The sequence below is a fragment of the Microtus pennsylvanicus genome, chromosome 9, assembly GCF_037038515.1.
Source record: "Microtus pennsylvanicus isolate mMicPen1 chromosome 9, mMicPen1.hap1, whole genome shotgun sequence".
NCBI classification, from domain to species: domain Eukaryota; kingdom Metazoa; phylum Chordata; class Mammalia; order Rodentia; family Cricetidae; genus Microtus; species Microtus pennsylvanicus.
This window is the reverse complement of record NC_134587.1, coordinates 97662549-97679045: the sequence shown is the minus strand read 5'-3', so window position 1 is coordinate 97679045 and position 16497 is coordinate 97662549. Positions and strand designations below refer to the sequence as shown.

Sequence of the window (16497 nt, the reverse complement as noted above, 5' to 3'; positions counted from 1 at the left end):
TTTTAATGTGAGACAAGTATAAACATAAGTTTTTTGTTTTTCAAATTTTGTAAACATATATATATATATATACTATATAGTAAAATATGATCCCACCTATCCTCATTTATCCTTTCTAATACCCTCCATGTCCCCTCCAACATTCCTCCTTTCCAATCTCATGTCTGTCTTTTCTTTTTTCTCTCATTTGGTGGGTTGATGGGTGGGTTGGTCTGTCTGTCCATCTTTTCTACCTTATCTATATCACCTACCGAGTCCACTTAGTGTTCCCCATATGTGTGTGGGTGTAGGACCATCTCCTGGAGTATGGCTGAAATCTACCAGTGGATACATCCTCACAAAATGGTTCTCTTTCTCCCAGCAGCTATTCATATCAACTGCCAACGGCTTCTTAGTGAGGGGTGAGACCTGGAGATCATCTACCCCATCTATATTGGGGTAGATTTGGGCTTTTGTGATCTTGTACAGGTCATATGCAGACCTGTAGTAACCGCAGCTTCTGTGAGTTCCTGAGTGTGATTGCCATGTCTTAGACAGAGGAAAGCTTCCACAGCCCTCCTCCCCATCCTCCAGCTCTTCCTGTGCCTTAGTGGTGTGGTGTGTGTGGATATAGCTGTCCAGTGCAGGGCTAAGTACTCAGTCTCGTGTCTCAGGACTTTAGTTTTACATGTCTCCATTGATTGCTGTCCACTGCAAAAAGAAGCACATGTGTGTGTAAACATAAATATTTTGAAGGCAATTTGACAGCACAACTGTCAAAATAAGAATAGCAGGTTTTACACTTGGGCCTGTGACCTCCCAAGCCACAGCTTTTGACCAGGACTCAGTGCCAGGCATGAGATTTCCTCTGTCAGAGGAGGCCTCCGATCTAATCAGTAAGTGCTTGATTTTCCCTTAAAAGTCGTACTATTGCCAGGCAGTGGTGGTGCGCATCTTTAATCCCAGCACTCAAGAAACAGGTGGGTGGATCTCTAAATTTGAGGTCAGCCTGGTCTACAGATTGAATTCTAGGACAGGCAGAGCTATAGAAAGTAATACTGTCTAAAAACGTAAATGATGCTCTATTGCACTAGTGGGCACATCTGCCTGGCAAGTTGGCTCTACACGAACGGTCCAGTGCTGGGTAAGACCATGATGTCTCCTCTGCTGCAGTAGTTTGTTTAGCCCCGCCCAGCACTGTGAAAGCTAATCATCAAGGAGGGACTTTCCAGTCAGCGTAGGGTTCATTGCTCTGTGTTCTGCAGCCAAAGTATATGGTGTCTTCAGCAACAGGCTCTTGTAGTCGTGGTGGGTAACCAACGGTAGTAGCAGTAACCTGTGTTCTGGAGACCTCTGGGGCCTCCCTGACCAGTTAAGTGGTAGAAAGGTATTCCATGCCTTGCTAGTAAAACCTTTAAACAATGTAGATAGGAATGTGCCTTACCTACCTATGGTTAGGCTTTCCTCTCTGCCATCATTGCTTTGGCGACTTTGGTCTTTCTTTCTGGTGGAGAGTTTCATTTGCACCTTTCATCGGTTGTGACCTACTTCTCTGTTTAGCTTACCAGCCAGACACACAGTTGGCTGACACACCTTCAGAGCTTAGTCATTACCTTCCACCTGCACAGGTACCTTTATAGGAGAAACAAAACTTGATCGAGACCGCAAAGCTCCCTTAAGTTACCTGCTTGCAGGGTCTTTGGGAAATCAGTCTAGGAAATATTTATGTGTTTTAACAAGAAAAGTAATATCCATAGAGGAAAACTGATGAACTTTATCAAGATTAAATATTTTTGTTATGTGGTAGACCATCCTGGGCTACAGAATGAGACCATCTTACAAAAAAAACAAAACAAAATAAACAAACAGTACTTAAATTGAATACCTGATATGTATGCCACATACTTTGCTAACCATTGACTATGTAGTGAAAAACAAAAATTGAGCAATACTTGGTTTCAAGATATATTCTAGATCAGAAGATCAGTAAATTAATAAAATCTCATAAAGCTGTGGTCAGTGCTATACATTGGGAACTGAAAGAACAACAGAAAAATTTAACATAGGCAAACTTTGACTCAGGTACTAGGGGAGACTTTTTTTTGGTTAAGTTATTTAAATTTTTTGTATCTCATCTGTTAAGTGGAGAGAAAAATAGCTCCCATACCTTATTATTGGCTCATATGTAATACACTTTTGTAAAGTGTAATGAGAGCGCTAGAGAGATGTGTTTTCTGCCTAGAGTGATGCTTTTGTTTGTTAGTTATTGAGGTTCTGAGATGGCATATGTTCCTGAGGTTGGCTTGAACTCTGGATAATCCTGCTTCAGGTTCCCACAAGACTGTGCCAGATGCCTAGCTATTTAATGCATATTTGATGTGAGGTTTGAAGAATCAGTAGCAAGTTAGATGAAGAGGAGAGGGTGTGCTCCAGATCAAAGACATACTGAAGGCTGTGGACCAGGAGGCATATAAGGTCCTGGTTGGACTGAGAAAGTGGAAGATGAGTAGTCTAGAGTCTAAAAGAAGTGCACGCTGCAAAATGATCCTGGGAACTGGGCGGGGACTGCCAGCCTGGGGCTTTGTTAAGGAGTTTGTCTCTTAAGAAATATGAAAAATAATTAAATAATTAAAATATTTTAGTGCACAGAATAGGTATAGATTACTAGTCACACCTTCTTCCTTTTCTTTCATTTTTTTTTTTTTAGGGCTGGCTGCAAGATATAGTATAAAGATCAAGTTAGAGGCAGACAAGGTACTTGTGCAGAGAGCATTAGAAATTTGTTACAGCACATTAGAATTTATCTCTGGGAATCTGATCTTCATTACTATATAGGAAATATGCTTGCAAGCTACCCTCTACTATACAAAAATTGATTTAAGTAATACATTAACACTCTTGGAATATTATAAAATAATCAAAGCATTTTTAAAGTTGCAGAACAGCAAATATTTCTTTGTAGTTTACTTCCAAAGCTGTTTATCTCAAGGCCAGCTTACTGTTGTTGCAAAGGGTGTGTATGTGTTGAAAACTGAAAACGAAAACTTTTATTGTTAAGACATTGTTATGCTCTTTTTCATGTACAGAAAGAAAAGTAACAAGGAGGCAACATTGTCTAAGAACTCTTGAGTCTTGGTTGAGTTTGGGAACTTTGATTCTTTTGTGGTCTGTGCGCACTTAATTACTGTGACTTTCTAGTCAGTCTTGTTTTATAAGCTCTACTAGTTTGACTCCCTCTATGGTTGATGAGGCCCATACATGTCAGCATACTTGTAAATTTTCATATTGATAGTGAGCCTGGAATAGACGTATTAAATGAGCTGGATGCTGGTGGCTCATGCCTTGGGATGCAGAGGCAGGCAGATCTCTGAGTTTGAGGTCAGCCTGGTCTATAGAGTGAGTTCCAGACCAGCCAGGGCTACACAGAGAAATCCTGTCTCGAAAAAAAGATGTAGGAGTACTATTTTGGTATATAAAGAATGAAAATAAAATTTGGTTTTACCTATGTTGAAAAAAAATGAAAAAAATTAACTATTTTCAGTTTTTCCTGGTTAATGTTTGACTCTGAGCTCCCAATACTTAAATATTTCAAGTTAATTTAAAAGATTTTAACTTACAATGTTAACTTTAAAAATTAGGTAGCACTTGCCTGAAGTAAAGTCCCAAGGACTTGGAATTTCAGCCATTTGCTGTCTTTCCTGCGGGCCTTTCCCTTGCAAAGGCCTGTGCTGTCCATGCACACGTAAGCGATTGCATACTCTGAGTCTTCCCTGTCCTGTGCAGCAAGCTGCACTTGATAGATTTACACTTAGAGGATCTTAAGATTGTTACAGTGCTGCTTGAAGGAGTTCTTCTGTCTCTTTGACACCTGCATAGTGAGAAGAAAGAATTGAACCATCCCTCAGCATTTAGCATAATAGAGGGATCCCTTGTATAGGGGCTGGACTTAGTATTTTTACTGCAAAGACCTTAGCTTTCATTTTGTGATGTTAGAATACATGATTTTTGTCATATGTTGGGAAAATGTTGAAGCCATTTTCCCCTTTTTTCCAGATAACCAGACAGCTAAATGGAGTCTGAGCAGCTGTTCCATAGAGGCTACTATAGAAACAGCTACAACAGCATAACAAGCGCCAGTAGCGATGAGGAGCTCTTAGATGGAGCAGGTGCTATTATGGACTTTCAGACTTCTGAAGATGACAATTTGTTAGACGGTGACACAGCAGTTGGTAAGTGCAGCATGTCAACTGAGAATTGTAGTCATGAATATCTACCAGTACATATGCTCTGAGGCTTTTGTTTTGTTTTTTTGAGACTAACATTTGGGGTAACTTTTTAAAGCCAAGGTAGACTCACAGAACTTAAAATTAACCATTTAAAAGTATCCGTCTCAGTGACCTTATTCATAGTATTATCCTAAAATATTTTTACTACCTCCAGAATCTCCAATATTGAAGTAAATATTCAAATTTAAATGTAATTCAGAGAGGTATGCAACCATTACATTGATCTCATGAAAACAAAGAAATAAACAAGTTCTGCAATTTCCCTTTAGTTAAGAAACAGCATTACCTAGATTCCTCTCTTCTTTCCCTACCAGCAACTATTATTTGATTTCCATTTAGACTGATTTAGCGGGTATTTACACTTTCTGTAAGTGGGGTCACAATGTGAACTCTTATCTCGTGTTTTTAATTGTGTTTTGGGATTACCTGGGTTGTTGCACATGGTAATGGTTATTTCCATTGCCATGTAATTTTTCCTTGTGTAAATATACTGCAGTGAGTTATTCTGTATATTCCATTGTAGACTTTACACTGCTAAAATATGTAAGTGCATGTGTTTTAGTGAAGTAATCTAACGCATCTTGAGTTATACTTAGTGTGCAATGCCTAAATCTAGAGTATGCGTGTGTCAGCATCATCACATACTGTCAGAGATACCCAACATTGTGTTGTGCTTATTTCTGTCTGTAGTGTGTGAAAGGTTAGTTGAGCATCTTTACCAAGTACCAAAGTATTACCAGTTTTAAACATTTTCACTGTTCTCTCATTTTGAGCTTATATTTGAGATTTGGGAGTTGAAATGCACTTATATATGTTAACTTGGCTTTTTAGGTTGCCTCCAGAAGGGCTAGGTCAGTCGGCCTGTTTTATAGAGGCCCATTATATATTCTGATTTGTCAGATACATTTATTGGAAATGTCTTCTCTTACTCTTGAAGTGTGTCCTTTCATTTTCTTAGTAAGATGTTTTGGGGGAAGCCACTGATTCTAATGAACTCTAGTTAGTATTTTTCTTTGTTCTTACTGTCTGTGTTCTTGTTAATGAGTCTTCTAAATTGGGTATGACGGCACACACACGCACTTCCAGATGTTGAGACTAGGGTAGAGAATCTAAGGCCAGCCTGGTTTACATAGCCAAAGGTCTGTTATCTAAAAATAAAGATGTCGGGTACACCAGGGGATCAAAGATAGTATTCTGTTTTCTTCTTGTGCCATTCATATTTAGATCTAGAATCTTCTTGCATTTAATTGTGTGTAATGTGAATAAAAATTTAGATTTATTTTTTCCCATATGCATAACTGGTCCAGTACCAAGGCAGGCAACTTGAACTGTTGTTAATCAAAATGACAGACACTTTGGAAGATAGCTTGACAGTTTTGTATACTATTAGCTATAAGATTCAGCAATAATGTACCGAAGTATTTATTCCAGTTAGGTGAAATAGTCACATGAAAATGTTTTTAAAAAACCAAGTAAAAGAAAAAAAATAGAGAAAAGCCTAAACAAGCATCCTAGTGAGAAGCTGTGCTGTGCTAGGTAGGGTACTACCCACAGTGTTACTCTGTATTTCTGTAGATGCATGCTGGGCTTGTGCCCTTACAGTTCTGAAATACATGCCTTTTTTTCAGTGAACCTCAGCATATGTCTATGTTTTGTGGTTAAATTTACTTGAGCAGGATATGCTTCAGTGTTCTTTTCTATATACTAACCCTAGTGGAGGGAGAAACTTAAATATGACTTGATTTCATCCTCAGACTGTTTTTATAGTGCATCCCTGTTCTACTTTGCTTTCTGTTGCTTTGGCAAAATGCTGATGAAAAACAAATTGGTGGGGGAACGAGTTTATTCCATCTCAATACTCACAGTCAATCATGTAGGGCAGCCAGGGCAGGAGCAGAAGCAGGAACAGCAGCAGAGCCCATGGAGGAGTGTTGCAGAGTGTCTTACTCTCACGGATGCCCATTCAGCCACTTTCCTTATACCACCCATCCTGTGTATGTTAGTAATCAAGAAAGTGGCCCCACAGACATGCCCACAGGCCAATCTGATGGGGGCAGTTCTGCAACTGAGGCTCCCTCTTCCCAGCTGTGTCAAGTTGATAACCAAGATGAGCCATCACAAACGTTTCTACAGCTTTCTTTCCCCATTCTCTTCGGATTTCAGTTACTTGTGGTTGAGTTTCTCACTGATGCTTAGGCTCTTCTGTATTTTCCATCTTTTTATGTATTTTTTCATTTTCATGTGACTATTTCACCTAACTAGAGTAAATATTTGGAACACTATAGCTGAATCTTATGGCAAAGGTACAGTTAATAACGGAAATTTCCAAACTGTATTCTAAAGTATCTGTCATTTTGGTTTAGTTTCTGTTGCCTACCTTCTCATCAGCATTTGGTAGTGTCAAGGATTTGAAGTTTTGGAATGTAGCCATTTCATAATATACATGCTATAATACACAATATTGTATTACAGTAATGTATTCTGAGAAAGTCTTCATATTACTGTGCCTTTTTGAGCATATTTCTTGACATTTGTGTCTAAGAATTTCAGTGCCCAAATCATCTTTGGTTCCATTTCTGTTGCCTAATTTTTTTCTTCTCTTTTTGGTTCTTTTTTGACTTTGGCTCCTGTAATTGTTAACTGACTGGATACTATGTACAAATAGTAGTGGAATTACTGGTAGCAATATCTGCACCAGAGTACTTTCTTTTATGCAGGGGACAGGCAATCTAGGATCTGGCAAGAGAATTTGCAACATAGTTTTAACTTTCTGTTAATTGGTCTCTTAGAATTATTTTATTCTTAGGACATTGCTTCTGAGAATTTTTTGGTAGGAAACTGCTGCCTTTACGGGAGGTATTCATGATTCATTTATTTATTATGTTTACATTGTTGTGTCTGCATGTATGCCTGCAAGTCAAAGAGGGCACCAGATCTCATTATAGATGGTTGTTAGCTGGGAATTGAACTCAGGCCCTCTGGAAGAGTAGCCAGTGCTCTTAACCTCTGAGCCATCTCTCCAGCACCCCCCTCCATTTTGCTTCTTTTAGCACCTTAAGATTGCCAACAGCTCTGCTGTTATTATAATGACTGCTTCTTTGCCTTTGCTTACTTGTTTGGGAATCATAAGTACTTCAGGGGTAGAGTGGCCCGGAACAAAGCTCTTTGTCTCTTTCTCCAGGATCAGTCCATGTAAATTCACATTGCTCTGGTGGCTTTGTACTTCAGACTTTGAGCCTTTAAACCTTTCAAACTGTCAACTTTTAATCTTCACCTTCTGGGCCTCTCAGTTACTCTTGTTTATGAGCTTAGAAATGGCACAAAGCAAAAATGGTTGAGACTGTTGTGTTTGCCTCTGCTTCATTGCTTTTCAGAATAGTAACACCTCCAGGCTACTTCCCTGGGATGTTCTTTGATTTAAAAAGACAGCACTTGCATTATTAACCATTTGCTTTTTTATAATCATTATTTTTTTCTACCTAATTTAAGTGACATTTATTGGCAGTTATAAACTAGAATATATGCATTCATAACTTGAAAAATCAAGTGAAATGAACAACGTTCTCTCTTTTCCTCTCTTTCACTCTTTGGGTTTTTTATGTGGTGTATAAAATTAATCAGGAAAATAGAAGGGACAGGAGGAAGGGTCCAGCACTTTCTGTCTTCCCACTGTCATCAAGTGCTGGTGATGCTCTTATCCCAACTTTTAAGAAAGAGAACTAAGTAGAAAGGGAAGACAAGGGTACACAAATATGACCTACTAATTTTCCTCCAATCAAACCCACCAGTATACTTCTCTGTGTGTGTTAGCATCCAGGCACACCTTGGCCCTACCCTGTGGAAACCTGGCACAGGGCATCACGTCCTGTGCTCTGCCTCATGCCTCCTTCAGCAAATCCTACCTGCCTGCGAGTCAAGACACTAATGGTCAGCACTCTGGAGGCAGAGGCAGGTGGATCTCTGTGAGTTCGAGGCCAGCCTGGTGTACAAGAGCTAGCGCCAGGACAGGCTCCAAAGGTACAGAGAAACGCTGTCTCGGAAAAAACTAAAAAAAAAAAATAAAATAAAAAAATAAAGACACTAATGGTATGCTGGAATGAGGTAGGACTAGGAGCGTGGATCCCATGGTATGGGACAGATACACCATAATACAGGATTTAATGAGAAGGAAGTTTACTGGGGGAGGAAAAGGAGAGGGGAGAGAGAGAGAGAAAAGGAGGGAGGGAAGAAGACAGTGACCTGCCTCCTCAGAGAGAGCAGGAGTAGGTGGGGCTTGTCTTTTAAAGGGACAGGGTACTGTCTGCCATGCCAGCAGGCATGGCACAAGGCATGACACACTGTGCTAGGTTCCCAAGGGGTGGGGCCAAGGTGTGCCTGGATGCTAACAGTTTGTCACTTACTAGAACTTGACAATATACCTAGCCAACACCAGCCGCTGGCAATGGGAATGACATAACTAGGTAGAATAGTCATGAATTTTTTACTGAGATATCTTACCAACCAAATGAAATTAAGGCTGTATTAGCAAGGAAGAAGTTGGAATGGCCTTAGGGGAAGCAGACATTGGTGTTTTCTGTATAAATTTTGTCCTCAAAAATAATTATATATTTTTAAGTTTGATAGATATCTTAAATACTATGTCTCAAAAATGAATTTGTTTTCTTTTAAATGCTTTTTATTGCATGTGTTTATTGTGTGTGTGTTTATGCATGGCATGTTGTGTATGAGGAAGTCAGGATAACTTGGTGCAGTCGGTTCTTTTCCGTGTAGGTTAGAGGGAATCTAAACTCAGGTCATCAGGCTTGTTGACAAGTGCCTTTACCCACAGATCCATCTCACCAGTTCCAGAGAATTTTATTTTAATACACGTTTTGAATTGGGAAGAATATTGTACAAGGGGAAGTAAATGTAGTTGGGTATTTTTTTTCCCACTTTTTGGAGGCCCGCCACCCAGCTCCCAAATAAATACACTAAGACTTATTCTTACTTATGAATGCTCAGCCTTAGCTTGGCTTGTTTCTAGCCAGCTTCTCTGATTTAAATTATTCCTTTTCTCTTTAACTACATTTTGCCTCTGGGCTTTTTTACCTTTCTTCATTCTATAAGTCTTTCCTTCTTACTCCATGATCTGCTGTGTAGCTGGCTCCTGCCATCCTCCTCTCTTTCTACTTTTCTTGCTCCTCCCTCCTCTTTCATCTCTTGAGTCTAGATTTGTAGTAATATGAGCGGTGGGGCTGCGTCCCCAACACCCCAGCCGCCTGCTCGGCTAGCTTATGCCCGAAATAACAACACACAAACTGCATTCATTTAATCTCTGCTTGGCCCATTTCTCTCTAGCCTCTTCTCAGTTAACTCTCGCACCTGGACTAGCCCATATCTGATCATCTGTGTCGTACCGCTCTTACCGGGAAGATTCTAGCCTATGTCCATCCTTGGTCAGATCTCTCGTGTGCATCTTCCCGGGAGCAGGGAGCATGGCGTCTCTCTGAGGTGTCTGCTCCCTAGAGGAGAGCTGTCAAGTCTGACCTCACTTCCTCTTCCTCCCAGCGTTCTGTTCTGTTTACTCCACCTACCTATGTCCTAACCAATAAAATGGGCCAAGGCAGTTCCTTTATTAGCCAGTGACCTTCCTCCATCATAGATTTCTCTTCTTATTTATTCTCTCTGCCTGGCAACCCCACCTATCCCTCTCCTGCCTTGCTATTGGTTGTTCAGCTCTTTGTTAGACCAATCCAGTGTTTTAGACAGGCAAAGTAACACAGCTTTTATGGAGTTAAACAGATCAACATAAAAGAATGCAGTACATCTTTGCATCACTAAACAAATACTCCACAGCATACACGAATGTCAGACATCCTAAACTAATATTCCACAATAAAATAATGTATGAAGGACCAGCAATAAGAATTATCTCTGAAGCAGCAAGTATCCTTGTGAGATACACCGTGTTCTTGTAGACGATGAGATATTACCAACAGCAGCAGAAAGGAGGGTGTTTAGAAGAGGTAGGGACCTTTACGGTCATGAACTCAGACAAATGTGAGGAAAGGCCTTACTTTAGTGAGAGCTCTGAAGAGTTATCACAGCCAATGGTAGAACACACAATTGGGAATAAGTATTTTTTCATAATTTAGTATTTGGTTTTGAGTTTTCCAAGACAAAGCCCCACAAAACAAATAAGCAACAGCAAGAAGTCACTGGAAAGTACCCAACAATGTTTTGCTGTGTGGTGAGTAGCCTTCAAATTGGAAACTGAATTACATCCTGATTCAGCTGATTCTGTAACCTTCGGCAAGTCAGCCTTTGCATGCCCCATGTTTTCCTAATTAAAAATAGTAGTCACTGAATGAGTGCTCTGAGAATTAAGTGCATTAGGGATCTTTACCCAGATGATATAAATTGATCATTAAAAGAGTAGTTTATTAATGATAGAGAATCAGTTAAGAGTGGCTGTTTCTGTTTTCTCCTGTATTCTTTCCACTTGGATGTGCTAAACTCTTTCATCCTAATATAAACAAATTCTTCTTTGAGAACATTCAAGCAAGGTATCATTTACATTTTCAGTATTTCTGATGAAAAGGATGTAGGCCTAGATATGGAATAGCTTGAAGTTATAAGAGAGAACTTGCTTTGGGACTCTCCACGAGATAGCTGTTTTGTATAGCTTATAGTTTATAAATCCTTTAAAAAATATATTACTAATCTCAAAAATAAAGTCTACTAAAAGTAAATAGTAGGTGCTTTAGAACAGATAGTTATCAAAAATAGAAGTATTGTTAGGAATGATGACTGCTAGTAATACATGTGGATAGATGGCAAAAAGGTGCAGCTCTATTTATATATATTAAGAATATTTTAGTCAATTAAAACTTTTTGGAAATTGAAAATATTTTCATTGCAAATAACAGGAAGAAGGGCCAAGCTTTTGTTGCAAGGGTTGGATTCATTGAAGGGAACCATATGGTTCTGCCATTGCCAGTGAAGCACATAGTTATACATCAGTAGAACTTAGAATGATTCTTAGCTAGTGCAGTCTTTAGGTGAAGTAAATTACTGAGAATCTTCTCAGTATAGGCAACCACAGACTTTAGCAGGTTTAAGCAGTTGTTTTGTGTTGTTAATGTAATTATACTGTTTAAAATATGAGCCTGTGTATATTTTTGTCTTGTCTGAAATGTTTAGCTGGCAGTTGTCAAGAGATCTTTAAAGTTTTTAGATTGTCTAAAACTGAATGTTAGAGTTGAGAAGGCTTACTCCTAATTGTCTTAATCTTTGTTGTTGTTGTTGTTGTTGTTGTTTAGAAAACCCTTAAAATAGTTCAGAAATGTAAGATGCTTTAATTGTTGAAACTTTTGGGACGTATGATAGCTGGGATCGGAATACAGTTATTATCTTACTCATTTCTCAAATATAGGTTGAATGTTCTTTATTTGAAATGCTTAGAACCACGTTTCAGATTTTTTTTATAATGTTGAGGGAGCAGTATTTGCACCTATATAAAATGAAATTTCTGGGCAGGAGACTCATTTAAACACAGAATTTATTTTTACACACAACCTGAAGATAATTTGTACGGTATTTGCAGTATACCTGTTCCTTGTCTGTGACTGACTATGACTAGCATGAAGTCAGGTGGAGAATTTCTGGTTTGTTTCTGTTTCATGTTGGTTCAGAAAGCTTCAGGTTTTATAGCACATTAGATTTTGGATTTTGGAATTAGGCATGCTGTATCTGTATATCAGTACATGAACTTTAGAACTCAAATGATCTGTGACATTAGACTCAGAGGTTCTGAGTGATTAAAAGAGGTTAGCATTCAGATATCAACCATTAGGTTCAGCTTCATTAAAGATGTTCATGCTTTCATTTATATTGTATTCATTGTGTGTGTGTGTGTTAGACAGGGTTTCTCTGTGTAGCCCTGGCTGTCCTGGAACTCGCTCTGTAGACCAGGTTGGCCTCGAACTCAGAAATTTGCCTTTCAAATGCTGGGATTAAAGGCATGTACCATCACGTGTATTCTTTTTGGTTTGAATATTCTTAAATCTTCCTCCATGAGAACTATAGGAAGGAGTGCTAGGTAAAGCAGATGCAGAGTGGCCATTCAAGATGACAACACATATGCAGCAAGTCCTGCAGATAGAGCCTGGCATCAACATCATGAAACTGGCATCTAAGAAGTAGGCTCATGTTATCTAGGCCTTTAGCTCTTTCTGGGTAAAATCGTTGTACAAATTTCTTTTGTATAGTGAGAAATAAAATAGTCTACTTTATTCCAGCCAAAGAAACAAGGCAGCTCATTAAAAGATACATAGAATTCAGCAATTAAGTGGTTTATAAGAATGAAGCAAAAGGAAAGCCACCTGAAGTGACAAAATGTAGAAAAGAGACCAAGAAATAAATGTTACCAACATACTTAACATTTTTAAAATTATCTTATTCTATTGTGTGTATTAGTGTTTTGCCTGCATGTATGTCTGTGTACCCCATGGTGTCCAAGGTGGCCAGAATAGGGAGTCAGATCCCCTGGGACTGGAGTTCTAGACAGACCAATGTGAGCTGCCATGTGGATGCTGGGAATCAAACCTGGGCCCTTTGAAAGAGCAGACATTGATTTTACCTATTGAACCATCTCTCCAGCCCACCAATACACTTGAAAAATATATTACTTAAAATTGTCAAGCATGTATATAATTTTAGTCATTTTCCTCTTACTCCCCCTCACCCCCTTATGAAGCCCTTCTTTTCCAAATAGTGTTCCTCCAACTTTTCATTTCTGCTTCTTGTGTGGCTAATTTAGTTAGGGTTAGTTGAGTGGCAGATTATTACTGCATCACGGACATCTTATCAGTGGCTACACCACTAGACAAGATGGTATCTTCACCCAGCAACCACTGTCATTAGTTCCTCAGAGAGGAGGAGCACCTGGTAGGCTCCTCCTCTATCCGTAATGAAATGGTAATGGCCCCAAAGTATAAATGAGTTTGTGTTTAGGCTCAGATGTCAGCAAACACAAGGGTTGGGAGGCTGTATCACCTGGTAGATGCACGAGGTTAGGACTCATAATTATTTTCTTAGTAGTAGCAGAAAGGGAGCTGGGGAAGTAAAAATGCTCCTGCTGAAAAGACTTACTAAGAAGAAATATACCCCAATGATAGATAGTCTGTGAATTCCTGGATGAATTATTTATTTCACTTTTCTAAGGCGTTGAGTCACTGTGTTCTTTAAAACTCATTGTTTAAATTACCTTAGCCTTGTCACACACTGAACATACATATTTGACCCTTTCTCAATACTGCATGAATGTCATCTGACAGACACAAAATTATTCCTTTTTAGAAAGATTTTTATTTTATGCATATGAGTATTTTGTAACATGTGTTATATGCATGTAGTACTCACAAAGGCCACAAGAGGACATCAGCTCCTCTGAAACTGGAGCTACTGGCAATCATGAGCCAAATATGAGTGTTGAGACCTGAACCCAGGTCCTTAAAAGCAGTAAATGCTCTTAACCGCTGAGCCATCTCTCCAGCCCCATAAATTTCTTCTTAATGAAGAATTCTGACCTTAAGTAAGAACAATTTTCACGAATGGAACCTCTAATGACTTCTATTTAGTCTGATATTGTATTTAACTTTACTATTTCTAAATATTACTAAATAGTAATTACTATTACTAAATTGTAAAGCTCAATAGTAATATTTAGAAATAGTAAAACTATAATATTTTAAATATTGCTATTTCTTAATGAAACCTAACTGAATATAAATAATTCTCAGCCTAAAATCATACAAAAAAATAACTGCAAGAAATAATCATTGATGAATTCCTAAAATGTTATGTTATCTATTACTGTCTCATCTATCTAGAGATAGTCTGTCAGACTATTATGAGTAATGCCCAGACAGATGGAGTACTCTTATTCAAAATATTATGGACCAGAGTATTCAAAATTTGTTTTTGTTTATGTTTTTTAAAGAATTTAATAGTCATATCCACATAATGAGAGAACACTTAAAACATTTAAAACTGGTAATACTTTGCTATCAGGTTTTGGTAAAGATGTACAACTGAACTTTCATAAGCATACCTCACTAGTCTTTGTGGGACACAATGTCACAGTGTAGCCCCGCTGGCCTGGAGCTCTGCTTCACAGGTGCTGGGTGATAAGCAGGTCGCACCACACCTAGTTCGTAGCTTCTTTTAAAAATGCAAGTTATTAATATTTACCATTATGAATTAAAGAATTTAAAACTTTAGTTCACTCTTCTCTAAGTGCCACTGATTTGCATTTAAAACTATCTCTGATGTTTTCTTAGTAGAGGACAGATTCTCAACTGTGTTTGTTACAATGTGTTAGAAAATTTATTTCAGACAGCACATAGAAAAGAATAGAATTTACTAGCTTCTTGGAGGTTTTTGTGGATATTCTTTGATATTATACTACAGCGTGAAAAATGTTAAATTTTTAAAGACTTACTGCCCTGTTGAAGCCGTAGTAATGAATACTTTATGCTCTGTAGAATTTAATCCATTTGTCCCTTGCACTTGTAATGGATCTTCTACCCACATACATGTTTTATCATTACACATAAAAAATTTGGGAAATTTATTTATTAGTGCATCATTTTGCTATTACAACCGTAACAAAATAACTACAGGCTGGGTGCCTTAAAGCACACACTTTCTCACTTCTCTGGTGCTACAAATTGATTTCTTGTGAGTCCTTGGTTTATAGGTAGTCAGCTGCCCTCCCCAAGTCTTCTTTTGTTTTTCTTAGTGTATCCACTTTGTAAGAGACAGGAATGACTTTGGTTAGCTGTAATTACTCTTTTAAAAGTTAATTTGGATCTTATCTTCAAATACAGTCACTTCCTAAGATAAGAGGTAAAGACCTTAAGGTAAATGTTGGGGGGTGGGTATTAGGATTCGGGCATTATGCTGTCCCCTGTCACCTGGCAAAATGCACTCAGGAGCACCCTGGACAGTCAGCCCAGGATCCAGTGGCTGCTATGTAGTCTGTCCCTTTAAGAGACAGCCTCTGTCCATTCTGGCTGTCTTCTGAAGAGGCTAACAGGTCTCTGTCTCTGGTCCCCCCCCCCCCCAACTCAATAATACTCTTCACTGAAGCTTTGCCTGCAGGACCTGTTTTTCCGCTAACCTTGAGGCCTCTCCCAGAATCAAAGGGGGGGGGGGGCCGTGGGAGCACAATTCAGTCCCTAGCAATTGATCTCTGTACATTTTCACACACACAATCAAGAAGCCATGGGTGTCAGGGAGAAATCTTGTACTGTTGGGAAGTTCTCTGGATCACAGGCTCAGTTTTTATTTTTGCCTAAAAGTGAATTTACTGTTGGTAACATATGTTACCATTAGTTTGACTTGAAGAGGCAGTTTCACCTGATTTTGTAGAGAAAATGTTTGCCAGATTCTGAGTTCTAAACAGCTGTAGTTGATGGGGTTTGTGACAATCGGTTCAGTTTCTAGCTCAAATGCCAGCTGCAGTCTTTCCCCAGCGGGTCTCTGGAAGAACAGTGAGGGTGACGGAGGGCTGTATTTTCTGTTTCCACACTCGGAATATTAAAGTAGAACAAATGGCTAAGAGTTGTGATTTAATAAAGTAAGTATATTTGCTGGTGTGTCAGGCATTCATCTGTAAGGAAAACAGACTTTTGTGTTTTTACAAGGACACAGTTGTGAAAGACACAAGGGTAGTTAGTACACGTTGGTGTAACAACTTTGATTTGTGCTAGGTGGTAGCTTCTTGGTGCTCTTGTACTGTATATGCAAAGGTCAATACAAAAAAAAGTGTCTGAGTCATGGCTCCTCCCACACCCTCCCACACTCGCCAAACCCTAGTTCCGGGCACCTGTAAATATCTTACAGCAATGATGAAAGGGACTTTGTGATTGAATCTGGGATCTTGAGATTGGGAGATTAGCTTGGAATGACTGGGTGGTGCCAATGTAATCAAGAAGGTCTTTTAAAAGAGGAAGGCAGGTGGATCAGTGTCACTGGTAGGAAACTTAGAGAGGAGGCTGAGAGGTTGGGAGACCATGAATCAAGGAACAAAAGAGGCCTTTAGAACCTGGAAAAAGCAAGGAAACAGATTTTGTTCTTAAAACCTCCAGGAAGAACGCATTCCTGCTGACACCTTGATCTTGGACTTTTGATTTGCTAGAACTGTAAGTGAATGAGTTTATGTTGTTTCAGTTACTAAATGTATATT

At 38.9% G+C, this 16497-nt stretch overlaps 1 protein-coding gene across 7 annotated transcripts in view; it reads left to right on the top strand.

The window, feature by feature from the left end:
• Positions 1–16497, top strand: part of Clcn3 (chloride voltage-gated channel 3) — a 94067-nt gene that overhangs the window by 14160 nt on the left and 63410 nt on the right. For 4 of the 7 annotated variants that reach the window (XM_075986839.1, XM_075986835.1, XM_075986838.1 and 1 more), the window contains exon 2: positions 4033–4208. The exons of 2 other annotated variants lie outside the window; for them this stretch is intronic. In XM_075986839.1, coding sequence (XP_075842954.1) covers positions 4049–4208 — 160 coding nt within the window. In that variant the 5' untranslated portion in view covers positions 4033–4048. Of the gene's footprint in view, positions 1–4032; positions 4209–16219; positions 16454–16497 lie in introns of those variants that run through there. One more of the 7 variants, XM_075986841.1, reaches the window with a different exon arrangement.